This window comes from Arachis ipaensis, chromosome B04 (genome assembly GCF_000816755.2).
Source record: "Arachis ipaensis cultivar K30076 chromosome B04, Araip1.1, whole genome shotgun sequence".
Taxonomy (NCBI): Eukaryota; Viridiplantae; Streptophyta; class Magnoliopsida; order Fabales; family Fabaceae; genus Arachis; species Arachis ipaensis.
Genome location: NC_029788.2, coordinates 10,507,391 through 10,525,889, shown reverse-complemented (window position 1 = coordinate 10,525,889; position 18,499 = coordinate 10,507,391). Strand labels below are relative to the sequence as shown.

At 38.2% G+C, this 18,499-nt stretch overlaps 4 protein-coding genes across 5 annotated transcripts in view; 2 read left to right on the top strand and 2 right to left on the bottom strand.

Annotated features, from left to right (window-relative positions):
• On the bottom strand, positions 114-1,338 carry LOC107638845. The gene has a single exon (XM_016342242.2). It carries the CDS (start codon positions 872-874, stop codon positions 323-325), a length of 552 nt encoding a protein of 183 aa, XP_016197728.1. The 5' UTR covers positions 875-1,338; the 3' UTR covers positions 114-322.
• On the bottom strand, positions 1,899-5,464 carry LOC107638844 (ferredoxin--NADP reductase, root isozyme, chloroplastic). Its single transcript, XM_016342241.2, has 5 exons — positions 5,049-5,464; positions 4,680-4,736; positions 3,973-4,305; positions 3,538-3,757; positions 1,899-2,639 (listed from the first exon to the last, which is right to left on the bottom strand). Exons 1-5 carry the CDS (start codon positions 5,070-5,072, stop codon positions 2,140-2,142), a joined length of 1,134 nt encoding a protein of 377 aa, XP_016197727.1. The 5' UTR covers positions 5,073-5,464; the 3' UTR covers positions 1,899-2,139.
• The window catches only part of LOC110270901, a 6,340-nt gene continuing 4,632 nt past the window's right edge, over positions 16,792-18,499 (top strand). The window contains exon 1 of the mRNA XM_021120722.1: positions 16,792-16,851. The gene's annotated coding sequence lies outside the window, so the exon portion shown is untranslated. The remainder of the gene's footprint in view (positions 16,852-18,499) is intronic.
• Positions 16,808-18,499, top strand: part of LOC107638842 (nuclear transcription factor Y subunit A-7) — a 12,011-nt gene continuing 10,319 nt past the window's right edge. Inside the window, exons 1-2 of one of the 2 annotated variants that reach the window (XM_021120719.1) lie at positions 16,808-17,598; positions 17,800-18,443. In XM_021120719.1, the coding sequence (XP_020976378.1) occupies positions 16,918-17,598; positions 17,800-17,865 (747 nt within the window). In that variant the 5' untranslated portion in view covers positions 16,808-16,917 and the 3' untranslated portion in view covers positions 17,866-18,443. Of the gene's footprint in view, positions 17,599-17,799; positions 18,444-18,499 lie in introns of those variants that run through there. The other variant, XM_021120721.1, reaches the window with a different exon arrangement.

Genomic DNA, 18,499 nt, shown 5'->3' with positions numbered 1-18,499 from the left:
ATTTAAATCAATCCTAAAAAATAAATAAATTAATAAAAATAAGATAATTAGGAACCCGAACCACCAAAATAAAAGATAACATGTTAGGGTGGCCGTACTAGCATTATAAAAAGTAATGAAAGCATTAATTAAAAAGCATCTTCATAATCAAATTTACACAGCTAGCCTGCACCTTTACATGCAAGTAGACCATTTACGTAAGTAACTACGTGGGACGAAAAAGATAAAGAAGAAAGAACCAACAAGTCAACACTGTAATTGAAATTTCAACACAATGAAATAAAAAGAGAAAAAAAAAAAAAAAGAAAGAAAATAATAATACTCAAGAATTGCGCACAACTGGCACCGGCACTAACTGCAGTTTGTTGGCACTTCCGTTAGTATAAAGGTCACTATCGTCATTTCCAATATTAACAACACCGTCACTTCTAAACGATTCGTTTAAGTTTAACTTGTTTCTTCTCCTGTGTTTAAATAGATAAACCAAACCTGTAGCCACTAATAACGCGACACCTGTCACACCACATACCAAACTTGCCACCACCAACGCCCCTCCCAACCGCCGTGCTCCACCGCCAGAGGATGGCGACGGGCTCCACCACGGTGGCGGGAGCGAAGCGGTTAAATTGGTGGCCTCCGGGAACGACGACACGTCAGAATCAGAAGAAGAGGAGGATGACGAGGACGAGGACGCGGAAGATGAACCGGCTCCGTTGAAGAACGATCTCATCGTCGAGGAGTTCGCCGGCGGCGAGGACTGGAACACGAGGCCGTGATCCGAAGGTCGGAGATCCCTGGATCCGAAGGCGGAGGAATCTCCGGCGATAATGACGGCGAAGATCACGGAGGCGGCGAATTCCGACAACCACGCCATGTGGTTCGTTGCTTGCGCGTACTGAGAGAGTAAGTGACAGTTCAGAAATTAGAACAGAATTGAGATTGTTAAGATATAGTAATAATAATAATTTCTATATATAAATGAGGGGATGGATACGGTGTCGTTTTATGTGTATGGTGCTTGAATTTAATTGCTTAACTTAGAAGCTAGAAGCGTTTCAAAGAAAGGCAAAGGCGAAAAAGAGAGAAAACAGTGGGTTTTGAGAAGAATAGAAGAAGAAGGAAAAAATGTGTTGAGTGAGAGTATGTGTCTTTGTCGGAAATGAATAGAGTCTATTTTATCACCGCTGTCTCTCTTGTCTTTTTCTCCTCCATTATTTTGTTTTTCTTTAAATTTTTTGTTTGCTATTTTTCGTGATGATGGATAATAAAGTCAAGTCTTTCTTGGCATCTTTTTAGCCTTATGTTAACTATTGAAAACTTGTAGACAATAATGGGAAAAGTTACTTAGTTTCGTTGTATGGAAATAACATTATTATTGTATTCTTATTCTTAACTTTGCACATTGCACAGTACTGAAAATCATAGTTAAAAAGGTACATTATTATGCTCCTGATTCTTGAAAGTTGAAAGTCAATTTCTTTGTAAGTGCATTGTTTTATTTTGTTTTGTTTTTTGGGGTTTACGTGCATTGTTTACCTTGATAGAGTATAACACATCAACATGTGTCCATGTTTAAAGAGTATAGAGAAAGGACAATGTCATGCTACACCGGATTAAAATAAATCTATGATATAGATTTTTTTTGGTGACTGAATCTATGATATAGATTTGAATCACGATTAATGTATCCTTTCATAAGTTAAAGAGAAAAGAGAGATTTAAAATTTTATTCTATGATTGGCATATCTAAATCTAAGTCTTATTTACTGGTTGCACTATTCAACATTTCAACTATTGCGGGACATGTAAAGACTAGAAAAAAAACAGATACAACACAACACCTTTGTCGTCTATGTTATTATTACAACCTAGTTGGTGATACTTTGATTCATTGAATATGCTTGAACATCATATTAATTAACTATGATGCATTTTATTGCAAAATGGTCAAAATATGTCTCTATCACCACGTTTACTTGGTTCTTCAATTTTGTATTCATCAAGAAAACAATGTACAGCTTACTCAAGCTGTCTAATGAAGATTATTAATTAAAACAAAACAACCCTTAATTAAAAACACCTAACTCAGACTTAAGGTAAATAAATGCAAGCATGTGTTTATTCTGCAATGCAAAGTTATCAGTAGACTTCAACATGCCATTGTTTGTTCTTCTTAAGTTGTGAAAGCTTTTCTTCCCAATTTTCTCCTCTTTGCTCTGCAACCTTCTTCAGTGTATCCTGGATTCCAGGCATCATCCCCTTTAGACCACAGAAATAAATGTGAGCCCCGTTGTCGAGAAGTTTGAAGATCTCATCGCTATATTCCTCGATCTTATCCTGAACATACATCTTGCCTCCGCTCCTGTTCTTCTGCTCTCTGCTGAGAGCCTTGTCATAGCGGAAGTTGTCTGGATAGTCCTTAAGGTATTTGGTGAATTCGTCATCATACAGAAGACTATCGGTATTGGCAACACCCAGGAAGAGCCAGGCTAGTCCACCAAACTTAAATTTAGGAACTGACTCCATAAACATTCGACGCAGATAGCCCCTAAATGGAGCAACACCAGTACCGGTGGCAATCATTATGTGTGTCGCATTTGGATCATCCTCAGGCAAAAGCATGATCTTCCCAGAGGGCCCTGCAAAAACAAATGTAGATAACTCAATTTTCAGCCAATAAGTAGTTTTCACCTACGTTTGCATTGTGACTCATAAGTCATGAGGCTAATTAATCATCTTAAGTGTAACTTATCAATCTGTTATACATCCTATAAAATAACTTTCATGTCTACCAAATTTTCAGTCGATATTGAAATAATTCTTTACCATGTTATTTGAAAGCATTATATGATATACACTCATAACTTCTAACTGATTAACCACCAATCAAATAGAAAGTCAAATAATGTCATGCATTTAGTAAAAGAAGTATCCACATCCTAATGCAAGTGCATTATGGAATTACTTTGGTAAGCCATAGCCTTGCAAAGCTGTCAACATTATTGTGGATGGTTAAGATTGAAGAAGTTGTGAATGAAAAATAAAAAGAAGGAACCTTTTATAACTTTGTGTTAATTTCTTAGCTTCTATTTATTGGTAGTATGTGTCAACAATTATATATTGAAACTTGTTTCTTCATTTTGATAAATTGTGCCTAGGAAGTTGTAATGACTATAGTTTTACTTAGAATTCCCAGAGTCTAGGTTTGCCCTATTAATATCTTCAAAGTGTTGATTATTCTTCCCTGAAAGATTCTGAATTTTTCAGAGGATTCCAGTTAGATCTATTTCATATATCAGTAGGACAAACCTAGGGTAAAAATTGAATAACATGTTACAACTAACTGAGCAAGACAACATGCACATAAATAAATAAACAAAAAAATAAATAAAAGGATATTAGAAATCCACCCAATTGAGAAAGGTACAGAAGGAGTTATGTTATTGCAATACAAATTGGTTCTGAGAATCTGTAAAATAATATAGAAATCATGTTAACTTTTTAACAATATCAGAAATAAGAAGAGATTTCTCCCACCTGTGATCTTAATTTTGTCTCCAGGCTTGGAGTTGCACAAAAAGTTGCTGCAAACACCTTGCTTAGAAGGATCTTCCTTTCCAGTGTCAGGATCATAATAAACAGCACGGCGCACACACAAGCTGGCGGTTTTGCCATCAAAATTGTCTCCATACCTCGTCGAAGCAATTGAATATAGCCGAACATTATGGGGACTTCCAGGTTTCTTTGGATTTTCTCCCTGCCACCCATATGCAAATTCTATTCATTAGTACCAAATCATTCTCCAGCAAAAACAAATCCAAATATTCTGCCAATGACCAAGATTATTAAGGTTCACTAGGAAGAAAACATTACTAAATCTTTTGATATGTCCAATTTACATGCAAAAATTCTGAAGCCAAAATTCAAGCATTGTGGATTGTCAGCAGAAAATAACTCAATGATACTACTTACAGGTGGAATGACACCATAACTCTGTCCTTCCCAGTAGGGAACATTGCCACCATGATCAATCACAATATGACATGTTTCACCGGGAGCCTTTGGACCAACGAGCCTCTCGACGGAAACAATAGTTGCTGTGTATGGCTCTTTAGGCTTGTATATATTCAATGGAGGTTCATTAGCATCTTCCAATTCTAAAGGGGAGACAGTAACTTTGGGTGCACTTGTTTGTTGCACCGACATGCATGTCACACGCCGACTTCTTGACCTTGAATTGTTTGCTTTCAGGTTGAAAGTTAACACCGGTGCCCATGATTTATCCTGGAAGTTTAAGTTAGATACCTGCAAATCAAGTGTAGCTTCTCTTTTAAAACAAAAATTGTATATCAAAAATGAAGAAGCTGGGTTTCAAACAAAATGATGCCAACATAATCTATCCTCCAACAACTGCAATGTCATTATGCACTGGTTTCAAAAATCACTTGACCAATTACTCCCTCGTTTCAAAGTATCAGTTTCTTTGGACAAAGTGATACATTAAAAAATATTCATATCTATAATTGTTCTGCATGAGCTTCTAAAAATCATCACTAATCAAAGCGAAATCTGACATATGTATGGATCCTTTAAAACAAACTAAAGGCACTTATAGATAACAAGAGTTTCCAAAAGTCAAAGGGCAGAAAAGTAATAAGGGATCATAAGAAGTATCAAACCTTAAACGCAGATCTTCTGAGAGACAAATCGCTGCCAACAGGAACAGCCACAGCCACCTGCAGAAACCGGTGGGAAAAAAAAAGTTCAGAACTTTTGTTCAACAATGATAAAAAGACACAAAATTAATAAATAACAAAAGTAAAAACAGGGTAGAAAATCCTTAGTTCCATTTGAAAAAGCCAACTTCAGGTCAAATTTCCAAGCTTTGAGTCTACAAAGTTAGTTGTATTCACCCACAGCTCAAACCAGGTAGAAAAAATAGAGATAAAAGAGAAAACGGTCAAAATCAAATTTTGATTCCATTTGGGGTGACCGTTTTGCTTAACGTGGAGGAAAAAAAAAAGGTAATTGGTTAGTGGGTTCATTACCTGTGACAGAGCCAAATGAGCCATCACGAGATCAACAACAAAGAAAGTAAGAACAATAATCTGAGCAACAGCAAAGTGATTGGAGAAAGGAGAAGGAATTTAATAATAATAAATAAATATTTGATTAGAATGGAACAATGGAAAGTAGTAGATGGGTGTATTATATAAGAGTAATCAAAGTTGAAGTTGGATGTGGGTTTGGGTGTGGTGATCCTTTGGAGAATGGGAAAGGTCGTTGCTTCTTCACACTTGGCTCCTCGGAGTGTCACTTCCTCGGTTCCTCGCTTGCATTCACCTCTGCCTGTAACTGTAAGCACCAGCGACTAGGAATACTTAATGTCAATTGTTGGTGTGTCGGGTCGGGTTTGGTCTAAAATTGTGGGCTAGCTTAGGTAGGTTCAATCTGGTTTGGTGGGTTTCGGGTTCTTTTTCTTGGGAACGTCCTTAATTAATTAATTTTTGGGTCAATCTTGATTTAGCATTGAATATCTTTTTTTTTTTGGTGTCTAGCATTGAATATTATTTAGTATGACTATAAGTCATATTCGTTTGTTATTATATATATGAAATTCTTAATCTTCAATGTTTACTCTTTTAAATCATAAATTATTATTATTTGTTTAGGTTGTTATTTTTTAATTTTAAATTATTTATATATTTACTCGTTTTTAATTATTGATTATTGTAGTTAGCAATTATTTCATATTTCTAAGCTAATAAATTAAAATTTTTGAAAAGATTAAGAGAAACGAAAAGGTACGATGTTCTTCGTATGGATGGAGGCCAACAAAAAATTTGAAGCAGGTCAAACTTTAACGTATGCCGAGTTTCTAAATTATTTTGTTTATAATAGAGAAGAAAGGGAATAATATCCACACAAGAGAGAGTATTGTATCGAGAGGTTAAACTATACTCTACCGGGTACATGTGATGTCTACTATATGAGAATTTTGTTAATTATTCAAAAATGTTGCAGAACATATGAGTTTATTAGGACAGTTAATGAAATTACATATTCTAACTTTCAAGATTCTTTTTATTTTATAGGACTACTATGTGACGATAAAAAATTCATTGTAGCTATTAATGAGGTCTGGTAATGAATTGAAAAAATTGTTTGTAACGTTATTAATATCTAATAGTGTTAATAAACTAAATTGTATTTGAAATGCAACTTAGACATTATTGGTTAACAGAATACAATATATGAGAAGAAAAACATTGAAAAACCAAGGTATTTTACTATGTGGTAAATCATTATCACATGTAGGACTTTACTTGTTCACCAATGGGCAACTTTACATTGCTTTGTCAAGAGTTAAGAGTTGTAATGGACTGAACTTTCTAATTCTAGATGAAGGCAACAATCAAAACTCATCAACAATAAATGTCGTGTTCAACGAAGTTTTTAATAATATTTAGGTAAGAAAATAGTATTTTCATTTCAGTAACATGTTATAATTTACATTTTTGTACAAATACTTGTTGTAGATATAACTAATTTATTAACTATACTTTCAGACTCGAAATAAAATGTGTAACATGGAGAACAACATTATATGCCAATTGCTTTTCTAATGAGGTTAGTAAAATATTAGATTATCGATAAATTTTCATTAGCCTTATAATATAAAGTTTAGTATAAAATTGATATGCTACTATTACATGTATATATGTTCTTATTTTTTCAGGTCTCTTTCCTTATGGTTCAAAAATATTATAGACTTCAAACTGTTCTATTTGCATTTTATTTGAATAAAGATAAAACAATATATTCAGTACGTTTATTATATAATGACGATGATAGTGTAATACTAAACTTGAAAAATTTATGATTATAAAATATTATTTTCGATTTACCATATCAAATTAAAATATAAGCCCATGCATCGCATGGGTTTAACATTGGTAGTAATACAAATGGGAAGCTTTTATGCTGACGTGGTGCTCATACGTTGAGTTTAAAAATTTATTTACTTAGATGTCGTCACTAGAAAAATTTATTTTTCACAAGTTTATCTCAGGGGATTTTGCAGGAGGGGGACTCACTAAGTCATCTCGCAAGAGACACCTGAAGCGAGTTCACCAGGTCGGGAGCGAATCACCCGACCTCCCAACTATCTCATTTACCAAAGAGGATGGGCAAGGGGTAATCCCTGGACACGATGGATCCAGTGGTGATAACCATGATCCTGGCAAACGCTCATCTCCACAGAACGCTAGTAGACCAGGGGAGTTCAGCCGACATCCTTTTCAAGCCCGCGTTCGACAAACTAGGATTGGACGAAAAGGAGTTAAGGGCTTACCCTGATACCATGTACGGGTTAGGCGACACGCCAATAAAACCACTAGGATTCATACCCCTCCACAAGACTTTAGGAAAGGGGAAAAATCCAAAACTCTGGGCGTAGACTTTATAGTCGTCGACGTCGGGTCAGAATATAATGCCTTAATCGGCAGGACTACCCTAAATCGGCTTGGAGCGGTGGTGTCCACCCCTCACCTTTGCATGGAATTTCCAACATATGCAGGGATAGTAACGGTGTGGGGAGACCAGAAATTGGTAAGAAAATGCTACAATGAAAGCCTGAACCTGAGAGAAAAAGGCAAGGAAGTTCACACCATAGAGCTCGGCGGAGCAAGAGCCAAAGAAGAGCTGCGACCGCAACCGGGAGGCAAAATTGAAGAAATTCAAGTCGGCGAGGAGGAAGGAAAGAACACTAACATATGAGCCAACCTAGAGAAAAACCTAAAACAAAGATTGACAAAGCTCTTACGAGACAATTCCGACCTCTTCGCCTGGAAAGCCTCCGACATGCCAGGGATAGACCCCGAGCTCATGACCCACAGACTCTCAGCATATCCTGGATCGCGACCTGTACAGCAGCGACGGCGTAAGCTCGGTCCAGAAAGGGTTCAAGTGGTAAAGGAGTAGGTAGAAGCGCTCTTAGAGGCCGGCTTCATCAGGGAGGTCAAGTATCCGATATGGCTAGCAAACGTAGTACTAGTCAAAAAATAAAACAGCAAGTGGAGGATGTGCGTTGACTACACCGACCTTAATAAGGCATGTCCTAAAGACCCATATCATCTTCCAAGCATTGATACTCTAGTAGACTCCAGCTCAGGGTATCAATACTTGTCGTTTATGGATGCTTACTCGGGATACAACCAAATCCTGATGCACAAGTCGGATCAAGAAAAAACATCATTCATCACGCCTAGAGCAAACTAATGCTATGTGGTCATGTCTTTTGGATTAAAAAACGCTGGGGCCACATACCAAAGGCTGATGAATAAGGTGTTCGCTCCCCACCTTGGGAACCTAATGGAAGTCTATGTGGACGACATGCTAGTGAAAACCAAGGAGGAGACCGACCTCTCGCAAGTCTTCAACACCATAAGGTTACATGGGATGAAGCTAAATCCCGCAAAATGTACCTTCGCGGTGGAGGCTGGAAAATTTATGGGGTTTATGCTGACGCAAAGGGGAATTGAAGCAAATCCCGACAAGTGCAAAGCCATCCTAGAAATGAAAAGCCCAACTTGCTTAAGAGAGGTTCAACAATTGAATGGTCGACTTGCAACCCTCTCCAGGTTCTTGGCAGGGTCAGCATTAAGATCCCTTCCACTGTTCTCTCTTCTAAGAAAAGGATGCCAGTTCGAATGGACTCCAGAGTGCGAAGAAGCATTTCAGGAGTTCAAAAGGTTTTTGAGCCAACCTCCAATCCTGACCCGACCTCTAGTTGGGGAAGAACTCATCCTATATTTGCCTGTAGCAGACAAAGCTGTAGCATCAGCTCTAATACGGGAAGATGAGGTCGGGCAGCATCCTGTGTACTTCACCAGCAAAGTTCTACAAGGCCCTGAACTAAGGTACCATAAACTAGAGAAGTTCGCCTACTCCTTAGTAATAGCCTCACGAAGGTTACGGCCTTACTTCCAAGCTCACAAAATAAGAGTCCGAACGAACCAACCCATGAAGCAAATCCTCCAAAAGACGGATGTTACGGGGAGAATGGTTCAATGGACAATAGAGCTCTCCGAGTTCGATCTGAAGTATGAAACTCGGACGGCAATTAAAACCCAATGCCTCACCAACTTCATAGCAGAATATGCAGGAGATCAAGAGAAAAAATCAACTACATGAGAACTATACGTAGATGGATCCTCAAACAAGACAAAAAGTGGTGCAGGCATAATACTGGTCAATGAGGGGGGAACACAAATAGAGGTTTCCCTCAAATTTGAATTCCCAGCTTCCAATAATCAGGCGGAATATGAAGCTTTGATCGCATGATTGAAGTTGGCAGAAGAAGTCGGTGCAACAAAAGTGATGATATTCAGCGACTCTCAAGTGGTGACCTCCCAAATAAATGGAGAGTATCAGGCCAAAGACCCAAATATGAAGAGATACTTGGACAAAACCTTGGAGTACCTCAGGCGCTTTGCAGATACCGAGATCAGGCATATAACTTGGGATCTTAACAGCAGAGCAAACGCCCTCTCCATGTTAGCAAGTACCAAACCAGGGGAGAATAATAGAATCTTGATCCAGGAAACTCTCCAAGAACCCTCTGTAGTTAAAGCAGAGGCCAAACAGGATGTCCTTGAAATCACCGGGCTAAACCTCGGATGGATGAATCCCTTAGTCGAATACCAAAAATTTGACATCCTCCCCAAAGAGGAAAAAGAGGCCAAGAAGATTCGGAAGGAAGCACAACACTACACTCTGGTGAAAAATATCCTCTATAAAAGAGGAATATCAACACCATTGCTAAAGTGCGTCCCGACCTCAAGGACAAATGAAGTGCTAGAGGAGATTCATAATGGAATCTGCGAAAATCATCTCGGAGCCAGGTCGCTAGCCAGAAAGGTAATCCGAGTTAGGTTCTACTGGCTGAACTTGCAGAAGGATGCCACAAAATTTGTGAAGAAGTGACAGCCATGCCAAATGCATGCAAACTTCCACGTGGATCCCCCCGAAGATCTCATCAGTATAACTTCTCCATGGCCTTTCGCAAAATGGGGGATGGATCTATTAGGACCTTTTCCCCAAGCTACAGGACAAGTAAAGTACTTAATAATGGGAATAGACTACTTCACAAAGTGGATAGAAGCAGAACCATTAGCCATCATCACTGCCCAGAGAAGTCGGAAGTTCCTCTACAAAAATATCATCACAAGGTATGGGGTACCTCATTCCATCACCACGGATAATGGCACTCAGTTCACCGACTCAACCTTCATAAGCCTGTAGCCAGCATGAAGATCAAACACCAGTTCACTTCGGTGGAACATCCACAAGCAAATGGACAAGCCGAGACAGCCAACAAAATTATACTGGCGGGATTGAAGAAAAGGTTGCAAGATGCAAAGGGAGCTTGGGCTGAAGAGCTCCCCCAAGTATTATGGGCTTATCGGACAACGCCACAGTTTGCTACAGGGGAAACACCCTTCCGACTTGCCTATGGCGTGGAAGCCGTGATACCAGTAGAGATCGGCGAGCAAAGTCCAAGGGTGATCTTCTATGATGAGGTCGAAAACATACAGGGGCACAAAGAGGAACTTGAACTGCTCCCTGAAATCCGAGAGCAAGCCCAGATAAGAGAGGCGGCATTGAAGCAAAGGATGACTACCAGATACAACAAAAAAGTCATTCGAAGGAGTTTCACCCCAGACGACTTGGTCTTAATCAGAAATGACATTGGAGTCAACAAATATGGGGAAGGGAAGCTCGCTGCTAATTGGAATGGACCATACAAAATTAGTGAGGTCTTAGAAAAAGGTTATTATAAGGTGACCGACTTAAACGGCACCGAGTTACCAAGGTCGTGGCATGCTTGTAATATGAAAAGGTACTACAGTTAAAAGCGTACTCTACTCCCTGATGTACTTTTTTCCCAACTTCATGGTTTTCTCCCAAAAGAAAAGGTTTTTCCTGGAGGGTGGTTTTTAATGAGGCATCAAAGTAGAGGCTAAGGAGCTACTAAATCATCAAAAATCCTTAGTAGCAATAAAGTACCTTTGCAAATAAATAAAGATCTTTTACAATATCTCTTATAAATTCCTTTTCACCCTTTTACTTTTTCTACGAAACGCGCCGACTTAAGCTCGACAAAATGTGAAAATCCCATGAACCGACCTAGATGGTCATCAGGATAAAACGACGAGGTACAAGTCGGTGTAAAGAGGTTATATAAGCAGATCATAAAAACTCGAAAATTGGCCGACCTAGAAGTCGAGAAACCGAGGACAGATGAAATGCATCGCAAAAATAACCTAAGTTACGAAAACTCAATGAAATCCAAAATTGAGTATAAGGAACAACCCAAAAAGAGATAAGAAAATACATCGAAAACCAATAGGCAGAAACTGTCCCAAAACTTAAGAAAGGACGATCAGCCCTAGTAAAAGCCTTTTCAAAAAATGAAAAAAGGTTTTCGAAAAAACAAAAAAGATCAAAAGAGGTTTCCAAAAACCTAAGAAGAAAGCATGCAGGCCAACATAAAAGATAACCTAAAACCCTTATCTAAAAAAGGGTATTTTTAATTTTGTTTATGGCCAAAAAAGGCCACAAAATTGTTAGCAAGTTACCAGTATAAATAAAAAACATAAAAATTGTTTAAAAAGGGGGGACCCACAGGCCGGGCCCCATATAGCCAACATAACTTAATTAGAAGAAGGAAGGTCACCACCAGGAGTCGGAGCAGGCTGGTCGGGAACTTTAGAAGGAGCCGAACGGCATCAGAAGAAGTCGGAGCAGGCTGGTCGGGAACTTCAGAAGGAGCCCCCGAAGAACTCGGAACGTCACCCCGAGGAGGAGACTCCATTATCCTCTGCCCCCGAGTTTTTAACTCGGAGTCAGTTTCATGTCGGGGAGGGGAGACAATTGCGCCATTCACTACGATTTTATCAGGATCTAAGGGAGAAAGGTCCAGGTTGGGAGCAATGACCCCAACCTGTTCCTTAAAAATCCTCCACGCCTCCTCCGCTCCCTCAGCAATGGAGTCCTCCATGTCTTGGAAAGCGTCCCGACACCCGGAGAGCTCATTTTTCAGGTCTAAATTCTCCATAAAAAGTCTGATATAATTTTGCTCCGCCTTCTCCTTAAGGCCCTCTGCCATGGCACACTGGCCCATCAGCTTCTTCTCCCTCTCCCGAATCTTATCCTTCTCCTCCTTTAATTTGGTAACCTCCTCCTTCAACTTCCTCTCCTCCTCCTGATATAACGAAATCCTCCCCTCAAGTTCCTCAACTCTTGGGGTGGAACCCAAAGAACTGAGGGGAGTATGTTAAAAAATATCCAGGAGCTTGGTATAAACCCCAGCCGCCCGAACGCTTCCCTGAACTATAAGATTTAGATGGTTCTGAACCATAGCATCATCCATACTAATAGTTGAATGAGAAAAAAGATGGGTTCGGACAAATTGAGGACCATCAAAGGCAGCCCCGGAAGAAGAGCCAGAAGTCTTCCCTTTCTTCTTCTTAGGTTCAGAGGAAGGTCGGGGCGGAGGGGGAGGAGAAGGAAGAGAGGAAGAGGATACCATAATAGGATAGGAGGAAGTCCCCAAATTATAAGGAGGAGGAGGAGGGGGAAGATCGCCAGTAGACCTTGCTGCGTCCACCCGTGCCCGAGATCTTTTCTTGGCATCCTGGACTTTTTGGTAAGAGGAGGCAGAAGCTTTCTTCACCATTTCTGAAAAAGAAGAAGACAAAAAGTCAATTCACAAAGAAGTCGGAATTCCAGAATAAAAAACATTCAAAAACAAGTCGGAATAATAAAAAAATAAATTATATCTACCTATCTTGGCCCGAACAAAACTCGGAGACCCTTGGAGAAATTTCTTTGTATCCAAATAAGGGGCCCTCCCCCAAACTTCTCGGAGGAACCCCACGACAGCCTCTTCGACCTCATCCAGGTCATCCAAACCATACTTCTCCACAGAAGAAGCCTCCAGCCAGTATAAAGGAAAGCGGGGAATAAAATTCTCATCCAGAAAAAAGGGGTGGTGACCCTCTACAGCTTGAACTTTAAAAAAGAAATTTTTGAAATTATGGGAGGATTCGTCAAAAAGGTTGAAAAGTCTCCGACCTTGAATAGCCCGAAAAGACACCCACTGTTGTTTATTGTTTTACCCACTAAAGGGCTTGGTCATATGGAAAAGATAAAATAAAATCCTCAAAGAGTTCGGAAAATCTAAATCCTGGCTAATAAGTTGGTAAACCTTCAAAAAATCTCCAAGAGTTGGGATGAAGTTGAGTAGGGGCGACACGGCAATGGTGCAGAACAGAAATCTCAAAAGAGGAAAAAGGTAGAAAAACTCCCAATCGAGTGAATAACTCTCATACATAAAAAAGAAATGAGGGTCCTCGTCAGAAGCCCTTCCAAAACAAACCCGGTCTTCCGAACCCGGGGCAACCAGTTTGTATTTTGGCTCATCCTCATTAGAAGCATAAATTCTATGATGAGTGCGAAGATCGGTGATGTAGTCAGTATCTACAAAAGGTTCTTCCCCAAGAACCGTAACATCCACCCACAGAGCGAGGGATTCTACAGAAGACATCTTTTCCTAAATAAAGGAGATAGCGAAACCTACAAAGGAAAAAGAAAAAGGATAAAAAAACAGGATCTCTAAGGGGCCTGGGACAAAATCCTCAAACAAAACAGAGTTGCTAAGCCTATAAGTCAACCCTCCTCTCAAAATAGAAACATGCAAACGAAAGTATTTCGTAAAAAGAGAGTAGAGAAAAGAACTAACCTTTGCTTGAAAACGGATAGGGCAGTAGAGGCTCAGAGAAAGGAGGAATCCTCGTGAACAGAGTGTTTTCTTTTTTGAACAAGGAAAGCAAATGCGAAGGTTTTCAGAAACGAAATAAAGAAAGAGAGGGAAAGTATTTATAAATACGTTAGGGGCATAATGGTAAAAACGGAGGCCGTCATTAAAGAGGTGCACCGTTACCAATGTAACTGATCCCCGCGTGTGAATACGCAAATTCCTAACGGACGCGACGTTTTGATTAGACGCGACTGTTGAGAAATTTTGAAAACACGTCAGTTCTAGAAAAATCACGTCGTTTCCTCACCAGGTCGGTTACAAACCCGAGTTGAGGTACTCGACCTCACCTCTTAAAAAGAGATTGGGCTCGAGTAGGGGCACTGTTCATACCCTGATCTAACGCTAAGGCCCAGGAACAAATAAGAGGCCTAATCCAAAGGAATTGATCCTCACTTTGCACCGACCTTCCCTCGAGAGGTCGGTTGTTACCACGACTTGCTCTAAAAAAGTTGGGGACAAGGATTAGTTGGCAGATAATACTCATTCAAGTAAGTAACTGCCCCTAAAATCTCTCAACCCACTTCCAGGAGCCATATCCCAACTTCCCTAAGATAAAGGGACGGTTATTCCCTTTTTAAGGTGGAACTACTCCAATGGTGGTTATTGGCTCACCACTATAAATACACTGACACCCCTCAGATATTACTAAGACCCAATACTCTCTAGACCTGCTTACATCCTTGCTAACTTAGGCATCGGAGTGTCTTTGCAGGTACCACCCCCCATTCTCTCACACTCACAAGTCGGACGGAGGCCCCAAAGACACGGACTCGCTCGGAGGCTTCCTTCCTCAGACGATTGAGCCAACCCAACGAGTCCAACCCATTAATCTCCGGTTACCCATCGTAACAGTTATTATTTTAATATCATGAGAAAATGGTAACGATCACAATGTGTTTTATCCTATAATTTTCATGCGTAACACAGGGGGATGGAACCAGTATTATTTATAATGAGAATTTAGATCCTCTAAATTTTAGACTACACCATAACAATTTTAAATTTGTAACATAACACAATTTTATCAAATTTATTTAAGTTATTAACCTAACTTTAATATATATGTTTGTCATCATTAATTATATGTTATTATTTACTAAATTTAAGATTGAGACATAATTAATTCATAATGAATGCGACACAATTAAGTCAAAAAGAAAGAGAAGTAGAGAATAATGGTAAAAAATATGCAGATTTAAGAAGTAATGGATGTTAATAATAAAAGAATTTCAAGTTCAACCAAAGAGAATTTAACTACAATAGAAAAAAAGATTTTTAGAAAAGGTCTTTTAGAGAAAAGAAGTATATGGGTGTTCATGGATCGGATCCGATTCACATATCCGCGGTGTTTATCTGAATTCGATAAAAAAATTACGGATATGGATCCAATACGTAAGGTTATTGGATTGGATCCGATCCGCACACTAATAGGATCGGATTGTGGATTTTGTGTAGGTATCTGCAAAAATAAAGAAATAAATAAGTGAATATTATTTTTATGTTTTATTTTAACTAATAATTATCATAAATATTGTATTATTTTAATTTATTATTTAAGAAAAGTATATTTAATATTATTTTAAGAGTAAACATATTTAAACGAATAAAGAAATAAATTTTATTGATATTTTTTTAATAAAAATCAGCTTTTAAATTATTTTTTTTGCGGATATATCCGATATCCGATCCGAATCGATCTTAAAAACTGCGAATATTGGATCCAATCCGATCCGATCCACATTCACCCCAAAAGAAGTATATTCATGGTATCTTATATTAAAATCATAATTTAAATCAAAACTGTTTTGGAGATTTTATTTTCTCGGATTGTGAAGGTTGATGAAATACTTTTTTCTCTGTCTTTATAGAATACTTGAAAAATATTAATATATTCATTATTTCTTGTTATATTTTTTTATTTAATTTTACTGGTTTTCTAAGGTTTTGTCGATATATTATTTCATAGAAATATTTAGATTGGACCCGAGTGCTTCGTTCCTTCTCTCCCGGAGTTCAAGCTGGCAAACAGTTTCGACCTTGCATCCAAGCTATTAGTACAACGAGTAATGTCGCCGTCGCCGCTTATATGAAAATTGAAGCGATTACTAAACATTGGTTCGGAGAAGAAGTTGAAGGAAGCAATTAAAGTGATGGACAATGTGACCATGGAGATGATAGAGGCAATGATGATGAATTGGTTGATAACAAGTTAAAGATTTTTTTTTCTTGTGAACATTGATGTTGTAGAGTGTACATTGTGTAGTTTGAAGTTGTGTTAGACTACTGTTATGGTTATGTAAGATATTATAAAAACTAGGAGAGAACAGTATCATTTTCGAATAGAGGGGTCAGGGACCATTTTGTCTTCTATTAGAGTTGACAGGGACTATTTTGTCCTCTATTAAAGTTGACGAAATAAAGGACCTAAGTGACTGACAGAATTAATTATTAGAGACTAATTAAATAATTAATTTTTGCATTTAATTATTTATTTAAAAATGGTGTTAAGAAGTAATTTTTGTCGATCAATATCAATTACTTTTTTAAATTTTTTATTTATTTTCGGTCCTCTTTTATATTTATGTACTTGTCATATATAACGTTGAATTTGAATATTTTCTCAAGACCATGGAGCAAATTATTAATACTCTGAGAAGATCTCATTAATCTGTTGACCAGCTAAAAACTACATCTCAGGTCTACATATTGATACTAAAAACAACACGTGTCTCATAAAAATTGTGCCAACACCCAAAAAGGTACAAGGCGTGTGGCACGCCTGATTGGGGAAGGCGCACCCTAAAACTCACCCAGGTATATATGAAGCATTACTTAAGCTCCAAAATCCAAACTAGAGAGTATCAAATTTTCCACAACAGCGCTCTCTTTCTCTCTGTATTTTCCCTTTCTCTCCCAATTTCAACACTTCATCATCTCAAGTTCACTAATTTCCCCTTCCTTCAAGGTCAGTTTCCATTCTCTACCCTTTCAATTCGCTAGCAACACTACCCCACTTTCTTTTCCGTCAGGCAATGACGAAGTCTCCCGTTTCGCCTGATCTGCCGCCACCAAACCTAACGGCCACGGACGAGGAAACTACAAGATGCAATACTGCCAACCGTCCTCGCAAACTCATCATCAAGTGCGGAGACAGGATGATCGGCTGCACCACTGATAAGGACGTCATCAACGCAAACACTACTAGCCACGATGATTCCGGCACAGGGCGGCTGGAACCAACTGTGAATCCGAAGAGGAGAAAGAAGAATAATGCAGAGCCAAAGGGATACCAGAGTCACACTCCATGGATACCACCTTCTCTGCCACCGACATTATTGCATGATCTCACCGTGACGAGGGAGGAGCTCATGCATGATTTCAAGACTTCACTGGACAAAATCAAACAAGGAAATTTCAGTAAGGAGGATAATCACAAACCGCTTGCACCGACACCACCAGTAGTGACAGCAGCGATTGCTGAACGCAGTCCAACTGGATTGAAGATCAATGAGAGCATATGTGACGATACTGCGGAAAACGTTTGGAAAGGTAGAACAAGAAGCAGGAGTTGCAACAAGAAAGAGAGACCGCCATTTAGGTTCGCGTTGACGGAATCGGAAATTGAGGAAGATTTCATGAAGATGACAATGAATAAAAATTGGCCACCGCCGAAGCAGAAAAAGCAGTCCAGAAATCTGCAGAAACAATTGGATGTAAGTTGCATTGTTCTTAGTTGCTTGTAGTGCAAGAAAGTTAAAATTTTGTGCCCTAATCTATTTCATTATTAGGATTAGTTTAATTTTGTGTTTTAATAATATTATCTTATTGATATCTACCTTATTTCAATTTAATTTGATTTCAATAGTTCATGGAAAAGATTTAAATCTTATCATTTAAATTTTTTTTTTGTACAGGATCTTGTTCCTGGTTTTGGTTTAACAGAAATTAAAGCAGATTTATACAATGTTTCTAAATTTTAATAGACAAGCGAAGGAATAAAGATTCATCTATGAAGACTATTATATGCAAAGGTTTTAATGATGTAAATGGGGGTTATCTTTTGTTCTTTTTCAATTAATGTTAATTATGATTGATGTATTATTTTATGGTTTATTTTTCTGTTCTTAATGGCAATGCCGAAGGGGATCGAATATAAACTAATGTGACATTTATTTTGTATATTTTTAAAAAAATTTTGATAGATTATAAATTAGTAGTTTTTCAAGAAAATATAATGTGTGTGTAATTTTTCATTTAATTTTTTTTGTAGCTTTTATATATCTTTTAAAGTGTTTGGTTTAGGACGATGATTAATTCATGCCGAGAGCTTAGACTTATTGGATAGTTGGGAAATGGAGGAGACGCCGTTGAGGTGGTGTGTGTGGTTGTAGTTGTTGGTAGTGCAAGAATTCATTGGTGGAAAGAAGGTAGAGTCTTGGAGATGAAAAGTGATAGCAAAACAGGAACACGATATATTGCTCATATTGAATAACTGGATATTTGTTTTCTCATATAAAAAATTATGAATTTATTTTCTCAGATGAATAATGGGAATTTGTTATTTATTTCTTTGATCTTGAATTTTTATTATTTTTGAAATTATTGGATTAAATT

Excerpts from the sequence above, each read along its gene's own strand:
- LOC107638845 (XM_016342242.2), bottom strand. The coding sequence starts at position 874 with ATGGCGTGGTTGTCGGAATTCGCCGCCTCCGTGATCTTCGCCGTCATT.
- LOC107638844 (XM_016342241.2), bottom strand. The coding sequence starts at position 5,072 with ATGGCTCATTTGGCTCTGTCACAG. Across the intron at positions 4,737-5,048 it reads CTCATTTGGCTCTGTCACAG|GTGGCTGTGGCTGTTCCTGT; the intron begins GTAATGAACCCA and ends CGGTTTCTGCAG. Across the intron at positions 4,306-4,679 it reads TCAGAAGATCTGCGTTTAAG|GTATCTAACTTAAACTTCCA; the intron begins GTTTGATACTTC and ends CTTGATTTGCAG.